The 9421-nt window shown below is 36.3% G+C and overlaps 1 protein-coding gene across 3 annotated transcripts; it reads right to left on the bottom strand.

Annotated features, from left to right (window-relative positions):
- Nucleotides 1–4150: 4150 nt before the first annotated feature.
- Nucleotides 4151–8822, bottom strand: LOC147293390 (F-box protein At5g07610-like). Of its 3 annotated transcripts, XM_086232944.1 has the most exons (3): nt 7744–8822; nt 4845–5095; nt 4151–4697 (listed from the first exon to the last, which is right to left on the bottom strand). In XM_086232944.1, exons 1-2 carry the CDS (start codon nt 8722–8724, stop codon nt 5045–5047), a joined length of 1032 nt encoding a protein of 343 aa, XP_086089070.1. In that variant the 5' UTR covers nt 8725–8822; the 3' UTR covers nt 4151–4697; nt 4845–5044. The 3 variants fall into 3 exon arrangements, with proteins under 3 accessions (XP_086089070.1, XP_086089069.1, XP_086089071.1); XM_086232943.1 differs by lacking the exon at nt 4151–4697 and having other exon boundaries at nt 5017–5095; nt 6031–8822; XM_086232945.1 differs by lacking the exons at nt 4151–4697; nt 4845–5095 and having other exon boundaries at nt 5240–8209; nt 8345–8822.
- Nucleotides 8823–9421: the final 599 nt, after the last annotated feature.

Raw genomic sequence — 9421 nt, 5'->3', positions numbered from 1 at the left:
TTTTCATAAAAGGTTTATTTTCCACTTTATCCCCTGAAGTTTAAGCTCGTCCTAACTTACCTCCTGAAATTTTTTTTGTCCCACTTTACCACTCACAACTCCTTTTCGTGTCCCACTTAACCCTTTTTCGTCAACTCTGTTAGTCAATCCATTAAAATTGATGATGTGGCATGGGCATTTTCATCTTTTTTATCCATTTTTTAGAAAAAAAAAATTAAAATTCTTTAATACAATTAAAAAAAGGGAAAAATTTACAAACATGACACATACTTTGATGGTTGTTTCATTTCAGGACATTAATTTTGCTTTGTGTTAATGAAGGACACATACTTTCATTTTGTGTTAATTAAGGACCATGTTTTTTTTTCAGTTTTTATCTCAACTTTGGCCCGATGTTGGACCTATCAAAATTTCACCAAATTCAGAAAAATTATACTGGGTTTAAAGATATGCATCTCCTCTTTACAACCATATAAAAATTACCCAAATCGGATCTTTATAACTCCAGATAATCGGCCCTAAAGTAGGGTACCCGAAATTGTTTGATTTTTCAAATTTTTTTCCAGAGGTCCGATTGGACAGTTTTGGGTACCCTACTTTTGGGCCAATTATCTGGAGTTGTAGATGTTCGATTTAAGTGATCTTTATATGGTTGTAAAGAGGAGATGCATAGCTTTAAACCAAGTATAAGTTTGCTAAATTTGGTAGAGTTTTGATGGGTCCAATGTCGAGCCAAAGTTGAGATAAAACAGGGTCCTTAATTAACACAAAATAAAAGTATGTGTCATTCATTAACACGAATCAAAATTAATGTCCTGAAATGAAACAGCAATCAAAGTATGTGTCCTGTTTGTAAATTTTTCCCTTAAAAAAACTTAAAAACTTGAAATAAAATATTAAAATTTGAAAAAACAAATTAAAAATTCCCTTCCCTCCTCACATAGCCTTTCCCACCCACCTACCCACCCAGCCCTGCCCCGCCCCCAGCCCATCCCATCCAATCCAATCTAGCCCCCTCGACCTACCCCCTCACCCAGCCCCGACTCGCCTCTCTTCCCCCCCAACTCAGTCCCTCCCAAGCCCGACCCAGCCCCTCCCCACACCCAACATTGACCCACTTTCTCTTTCCCCTCTTTCTCCCTGCCTCTCCTCTCTCCCTCCCACAGGCGATGAAGAAGATGGTGGTTAGGGGTGGGGGTGCTCGAGTGCAGGAGGAAAGGGAGGAAGATAACACAAATTTTTTTTTAATGATTTAGTTTTTAAAAACTTTTATTAATTTTTTGTACATGTGGCAGCTTACATATAGTCTAGGTGGTTAATTAGGTCCAAGTGGACGAAACTAAGCTGAAAAGACGAAATACCCTTGTCACGTCATTAAATTAACGGACTGACTGACGAAGTTGACGAAAAAGGGTTAAGTGGGACACAGAAAGGAGTTGTGGGTAGTAAATTGAGATAAAAAAAAAGTTTCATGGGGTAAAGTGAGACAAGCTTGAAACTTCAGGGGGTAAAGTGGAAAATAAGCCTTCATAAAAAGTAAATTACTCTAAAGTCCATTTTACAGCATTTAATGAATAGATCCATTTTGTACAAATAAAACTCACGTTATGATTTGTTCAGTATTTTTGGGTAAATTGTCACTGTGTGACATTGGCAATTTATAAGGTGTTTTTACAATTTAAATAGCTACTGTTACACAATAATAATTAATGATTGTCACGGTTTGACAGTGGCAGTTTTCGGAGCATAGTGGCAATTTGCCGAGCGCTTGGTGAGTTGTATCAAGGGCTCGGTGAAGGTGCCGAGCACTTAGCTCATTAAAGTGGACCGGCATGTCACCGTGTTTTTGCATGTGGGCCAGCCGATCAGGGTATTTAAAAAAAAAAAAAAAAAAAAACTCTTTCATAAATGTTTGCCTTCTACGAAGTTATCATGAATTAAAAATTTAAAACCACTAGTACTCTTTTTTATTATCCTGATCTAATGAATCATAAGCCTTCCGTTCTAGTTTATGGTTTGCTTCAGTTATATGTACAGAACAAATAAACAAACATTATTAATTTTGTTTAAGAAACATAAATGAAATGATCAAACAAAACTGTACATTAAATGGGTAATTTGAACCCATGAATGCATTACAAACACTATAAATAAACCACCCAAAACCCTCCAATTAATATCAGACCAAAATTCCTTAATCAAGTCACAAAATTGAGCTCAACCAACATGGTAATAAGATCTGAAAATGCCTTTGTCATGGTGGGTTTGGTGTTGGGATGTGCAGCTAGCACTCATCATGTCACCTGAGCTTTCATCTGCAGCCGGTGGATATTGATATTGATGACTACCCACCACAGCCATCACCAGGTTATTACAAGCCCTTGGAGGAGTGTGAGAGGCAGATCAGTTCTCTGTGTGCTGAAGAGATCTTGGAGGGTATATTTATGAATGAGCCTTTATAACAGTAGAGGTACTTAAGATACCATTATAAATTATATGGCTGGCTTGATAAGATTTTGATTTCATATGGCTAGCATTGTCCTATTCACAAAAGTGAATATAATTACTTCGTCATACTATAGGAAAAATTTATTTTTTATTTTTTATCGCCATCATTAAAAGTTTTTTTTATTTTTTTAAATTTCTAACTTTTGAAAAAATACAAAATTAAATTTATAAACATTGGGACAATTTTACAGATGCAAGCTCAAAATACCCTAAAAAAGACATATGCAATTTCAATATTAGCTCCAAATACTGCATCTCAAAATGGAGATGCGGGTACATCTGCATTTGTAGAGCCTTTGGCAAGAATGTCGAGCACTCGGCAGCTTTTTTTACACTGACGATGCACTCACGCAAATAGAATGTCTTTTAGCTTAATTTTTTTTTAGGTATATTTCTAATTATAAACCTTGTGCTTTTTGTCATTGATAGTAATTTATTAAAAAAAGATATACCACACAAAATCCGCAAGAATATTAAGATTGTTCCAACAATAAATAAAATTGAAAACTTTAAAACAATATTATCCAAAATAAGTTTCATGCAATGACTTTAATCTAACTAAACCATAATAAAGCCATAATAACTAAAACTTAATTATACTATTGTGGCTTAGAACAATCCCCCACAATTCAAGCCTTGCGATATTCCCGAGCATATTCCCTACTTTCCTTGAAAGACCAGAGTTAGTAGGATCGGATGTGGTGCAGGAACTCTTTTCTTCTTCTAGGGTCATGTCTTGGAGGTCTATCTTCTTCTCTACCCACCCAGCACTTCTACTTTGTGTAGAATATTCTGATTCTTCCTCACCAACAACCAAAGATTCTGGAGAGGAGTCTTTGGGCTAATCACTCTCGTACTCCTACAGTGTTCTTGATGATCATAATGTTCTCCAAGTTATATAAATGTTCATCTATATATATTATCTGCCACATTGCGTAAGAAATGGAATACAGATATGAAATCCCACCCTCCTCCATAACCTGCGGATAAGAAAACAATTTTTAATCAAAACATACATATTAGGGATTCTAAATCTAGCAAACACACTGATTTTTACAATGATTACAAGAAAACTTAAAGGAAACTAAAATAATCCTAGATTCACCAGTGAAGTCTAAGACTCTAAGAATACAAGAATTAAAGAGATAAATGTGAGAACTAGAAAGCTTGATCCGCAAGGAAGAACTTGATATATAATATATATGTGTTTGAGTTTGATTGGTGTTATAGACATTTTACGTCTTGAATTTCAATATTAATTTATAGATGTTTTGCTGCTGCAAGATTTTCCCAAACTTCTTCTTCCTTGATTTGGTGTGAAGCAAAATCTCTTCATTAATGCTGATTTGATTTCCTGATCTTGTAATTAAAGACATTCCATGTCTGACAAGTTATCTACTTGCCTTATTTGTGTGCGCCAAAACCATGCTACAATTTGAATAGGAACATGTACTCCATTTTCTAACTATCCATGAATGAATCGGCTTTTAACTTTTCATACTAACGTTTGAAATTGAAAAATGAAATGATTTGGAATGGACTAAAGAATTTAACACTTTCCCGGTTTATCCTCTTTTTTTTCCTCTTAAATGAAAAAAATTTCAAGATCAAAATATTTTTTAATTATGAACAATTATTTCTTTTTCTTAATTACCATCCCTGTTGATGATGAACCCGGCCAGAAGTTCCTCTCTTTTTCTTTTTGAAAACAAAGATTAGTTTAAGCAGATAATGGAAATGAAATACAAAAAAAACTCAAAGTATCTCGTCCACCACTGTCAATAACAATATTAAAGTATTTAATTAAAGAAACAAGATTTAGTTTTTCTATTTATATTTTGTAAGAAATGAAACAAGATTTAGGTTTTTTACTTTTATTTTGAGAAATGAAACGAGATTTAGTTTTAAGTGGTTAAACAACTCAAACTGAAGGAACAAGACGCGTTTAGAAGGCCCTCATAAACTGCAATGCCAACATTGAAAGGCTAGCTCTCCGCTGCTAAACAAAACTGATCATCATTCCCATTTGTGCATTCTTCCTCATATTTATAATTCAGCATCTTCGTTAGCATTGGAATCGATCAACTTGTCTTCTTCCTCCATTGTGAAGAATAATAAGAAGAAGAAGAAGAAGAAGAATGAAGCCCATTTCAGCAACGTTTTTCTTGGTCCTCTCAACCTTGTACGTGCTGCAAAAACAAGAAGTTGTTACAGGGCATGGTGACCAAATGATGATCAACAATATGAAGCTAATTGAAGAAGCATGCCAACATTCGCCCCACAAGGATCTATGCATCTCTACACTGACAAATGACCCAAACAGCAAAGGAGCTGACCTTACGGGGCTGGCCTACATAGCAATTAGGGTTGCGGCTGCAAATGCATCAAACATCGACGAGGGCCTAAAAAGTTTGATGATAAACACGACGACTGGCTTAGAACCGATGATTGAGCAACAGTTGACAGACTGCATAGAGTATTACTCAGACGCGAAGGAGCAGCTTGATAGTTCGGATGCTGCATTGTCAGTAAAGGCCTACAATGATGTGGAAAAATGGGTGAAGGTTGCACTTAGTGATGTTGATTCCTGTGATGAATTACTGAGCAGTCAGAAAACCATGATGGCATCTGAGAATGAAGGCTTTCGCCAATTATGCAAAAATGTATTGGCCATCGTCAATGTCTTGAACCACAAGTGATCATCCTCGTGTATATATAATAGGTATCAAAGCATATAAATAATTGTTATTCTAATCAAATAGTTAAAAGACTTTCGATTTATGAGTTTTTTTTTTAAAAAATGATATGTGAAGTGAGACTTAAAAAATAAATAGTTCAAATTATGAGATTATATCATGTAATGAATCTAAAAAAATGATTAATTTTTTTTTAACTTGCTAATCAGTTAGATTTAAAATATTATATACATACACACGTAATACTGCTAACTTGCATATTAGAGTCTGATTACCTCTGCCCAAAGGTACCAGGCCAGCAACTCCAGTTTCCCAACTAACACTAGCAACTCAAATGTGCAGCAAAATATTATACTAACCTAGAGAAATCAAATACCAACCCAAAACTTAATAGAACCCAGCAAAATAAAAGTTTCCGAAACTGAAAAAATAGAAAGAAAAAAAATGAGATTAAGGAAATTGCTCAAAACTAATGGGCTTCCGAAGCAGATCAGCTCTCTGTGTGCTGAAGAGATCAGTAACAGTAGAATATTCTCTTTATTCCTCATTAGAATTTTCAATGAGGTTTTATTCCCATGGTGGTCGTTAGTACCTAGCAGACAAAGACCCCGACTTCCCCACAAAATCAATAGTTCAATTGATTTAAATGAATCACGTTGTGCATATACTATTCCTATCAAAGTTTTCACAAATATGGCTTAAGCTGAGAGCTGAGCTTCATGAGCTCCATCTTTAATAATTAAGCTTAGAGCAACCAAGAATTGACAAGAGCCATGAACCTAGAGGGAAGAAACCTCACTATCAGCAATGAAGTCAAAGAACTTACCTTGAGGGCAGACCCTAATTTGACCAAGGCTGGGGCATGCTCCGAGATCCCAAGAAGAAAGAACTCAACAAAGAAATTATGGAATTTAACCAGTCAGAACTCATTGCCTCAAACCCTGTACACTTTCTTAGCAATAGAGCCAGTCTCTTCTAGTTTATTACACCAAGTTAAAAACAAACAGACCAGAACATCCGAGATCACATACCAAGTTCAGAATTATGAATGCACTGCTCAAATTCCTCCATCCCCAGCAATTATTCCATTCTGACAACCAGCTGGCCACCTCATGAGAACCTCTAATTTTGAGAACACCAAGAACAATCTAAGGAATACCAACACATCAATTGGATAAAGAAACCAGGCTAGCATAAAGATCTTTCCAATAACTATCATTATTAACTTCATAGAACTCATCTCTAGATTCAAGGGCGCTTTACAATGAATGAAATGATCAGACTCCTGAACTTCAGTAATACATGATGGAGACAGAGAGGATTCCACACACCCAAATTCTGACAAGCATATAGCTACGGTAATTATTCAGAGCACCCCAATCATGGAAAAAAAACTCAAGAAAGACAACCAAAATTCATAGCTCCGACCCAGGTCTCAACAAGGCCAACCAAAACCAACTTAAGCTCCTTAATTATGTTCCTAGTACCAAGCTGCATAGGGGAAACATAGTGTTCCTAATATTCCAACATTAAAGATTCTAAATGCTTAATACTGCTATAACTTCTTATGAATGGGAATTCCTACATGAAAGCACATCGAAAGTAACCAAATATAACATAACAACCCAAGTTCCATGCATAAATACCAATCTACAGAATCTAAGGCTAACTTTATTTTGGAATTAGCTAGATAACCAGGAACCCTTGACCAATAATGAAAAACTTCAAACTCCAACTATGACCATGATAAAGTGAATCATCATAACTCAGTTCAAACCCGAAAAATAACAGCAGCACTGATAATACATGTATTTACAACAAACATCTATGAAAGTTTAAGACAAAGATCATCAAAACATCATCAAACACTAGCCAAAGTCTCAAAATTATATGATGTGACCTGGCCAGTTTGTAATAGAGCATGATATGTTCTGTTCATTTTCTTCCCTGGCAAGAGGAATTACAGAGAATGCATATCTATGTAAACTTAAAGGGGCAAAGTTTATGCTTTACAACAGACTATAATTCATGTAGTACATGAAGCACAATCATAATAACCACAGCCAGAAACTCAACTTGACAAGTTTAGAAATGGCAATCTGAATAACCTAAAGCTAAATTTATCTAAAGCAATGCTGATTGCAGGAGATTGTTTTACGCACCCTTCCTTGAAAGTTGAACTATGATATGAAAACCACAAATAACTGATCCAAGTTCGTAGAAATAATGAAATAAAATGCCATTAGAATTATGTCAAATACATAAGTAATAGAATTTGCTAATACCAAACATTCTTGATTTTGCAACTAGAAAAAAGAAGGAAAAAAAAAAAGCAAGACAACAGCTTGTGATAGAAATACTATCACACACAAGCCAAAGTCTCCATATAATGATAAGTACGCCATCCAACATATAAGAATCTCTTAGTAGTGCCTTTGGGAGTTAAGTCACAAAGTTTCTCAAAGGTCTTATCCCTAAGATTATAAGAGATGAGCTTACTAGGAATATGCAGCAACATAAATGAATTCTCTTCATTTACCTCTCGGGAAAGAAAGAGAACAACAAATAAATAAGAAGGGTTCATTGGGTCAGAGTTGTCCTGAACAATCTCAGGAAACGCGGTCATTATCGGGTAAAGATCAACATGGTACTTTTGAGACCAGCCAGAGTAGTCCCTCTCCATCTCCAGCACAAAAAATTGAGTAATATCTGGGCGATAACTTTCAACACGAAGCAAATAGCCACGGGACTCCCCAAAATATCTATGCCCCAAATCCTCATAAAAAGTGGAACTAGATACCACTCCAAAACGCTCTTCATCTATGTGATAGTGTAACAATTCACCATCATCCAATCCAATCCAATGAATTGCCCCATTGCAGTATACCCCGGAGCTGTAGTCGATACCAAGTGGCGCATTGAAAGTAGATTTTCTCAGCCTCCAACTTCGAGTCTCGGACGAATATATCTCAAGCTCAACTTGTCTAGCAAAAGATAACCTAGTGCTGCGAACACAGACCACCTTGTAATGAAGCGATTGGGAAGGGTCAAAAGCCAAAGCAACACCCGAAATTCCTGTGGGTTTACTAGTAGCTGGAAGAGTCAAGTAATGGTTGGTTGTGGGATTGAGAACATAATACCTGCGGCCGGGGGTCGTGTTTGTTCTGCGCCAGGAACAGCACAAGAGCAAGCCATTGCAGGACTGCAGAATCCTGATACCCGCAGGGTCTTGGACGAAATTGAGAGGTTCTGAGGGAAACCCAGATGGGTTTTCATTGTTGGGAAGAGGTATGCAGTAGAAATCGCAAATCGAATTGTCGGAGAAGAAGGCGGAGATTTTAGAGTTTTTGTTTTGGAGGGTGTGTCGGTCACAGAATTTAGAGTTGGAGATGAGAGAGAGCCATTGCTTGGAGACGCATTTGAAGCGGAGGAGAGATTGAGGTGGCAAGCAAAGAAGGATTTGTGTAAGGAGGTCTTCGTTGTTGGTTATGGCTGCTGATTGGGGACAGAGACTCTCCATTTTGCTCAAGGGTTTTGCTTCAATGGTTGAGACTTGAGAGTCTGAGACAATGAGTTGAGACCGACGGAGAGAATTATAAAGATAGCGAGCAAGTTTGAGAGGCCCATTCTTCTGTTGTTTGTTCAAGTAGGGCTGCCTTTGGTTTGGTTTTTACTGAACCCGACCGAATTTTTATACCCAACCTATTCATTTCTATACCCAACAAACAAACAGACCCAACATCCTCACCGCCACCACCACCACCACCCAACACCATCACCACAGCCCAACACCAAGTCATTAACCACAACCACCTAGCATTGAGATATTTTTATTAAATAAAATACCTCTTCCCGTCCTTCCTTCTTCCTTTTTCTAACTTATGCTACTTTCTCTTTTTTCTTTTTTTTTTTTTTTTTTTTCTCCTGCAAATAGATTTAAATTAAAAAAAAAAAACAGCTATCCCCACGATCTGCAGATTACACAAACCCATCCTCCTTTTCTTTCTCTTTTTCTTTGTCTTTTTCTTTCTTTATTCTTCTTTTTTTCTTATTATCATTAAATTTGCATATGACTGTCCAAAAATCCCTCAAAAAATAATCAATACACTCTTTTTAAAGAAAGAAAACATTAATGCACCCAATTGTTTGTACCATTATTAATTTAAAAATTAAGGATGCTCATGAATTAGGCTTTACTTGCTAAAGCCAGATAGAAA

This window comes from Dryas octopetala, chromosome 2 (assembly GCF_963921425.1).
Source record: "Dryas octopetala chromosome 2, drDryOcto1.1, whole genome shotgun sequence".
NCBI lineage: Eukaryota > Viridiplantae > Streptophyta > Magnoliopsida > Rosales > Rosaceae > Dryas > Dryas octopetala.
The sequence above is the reverse complement of the archived record's forward strand: the minus strand, read 5'-3'. Positions and strand labels throughout refer to the sequence as shown.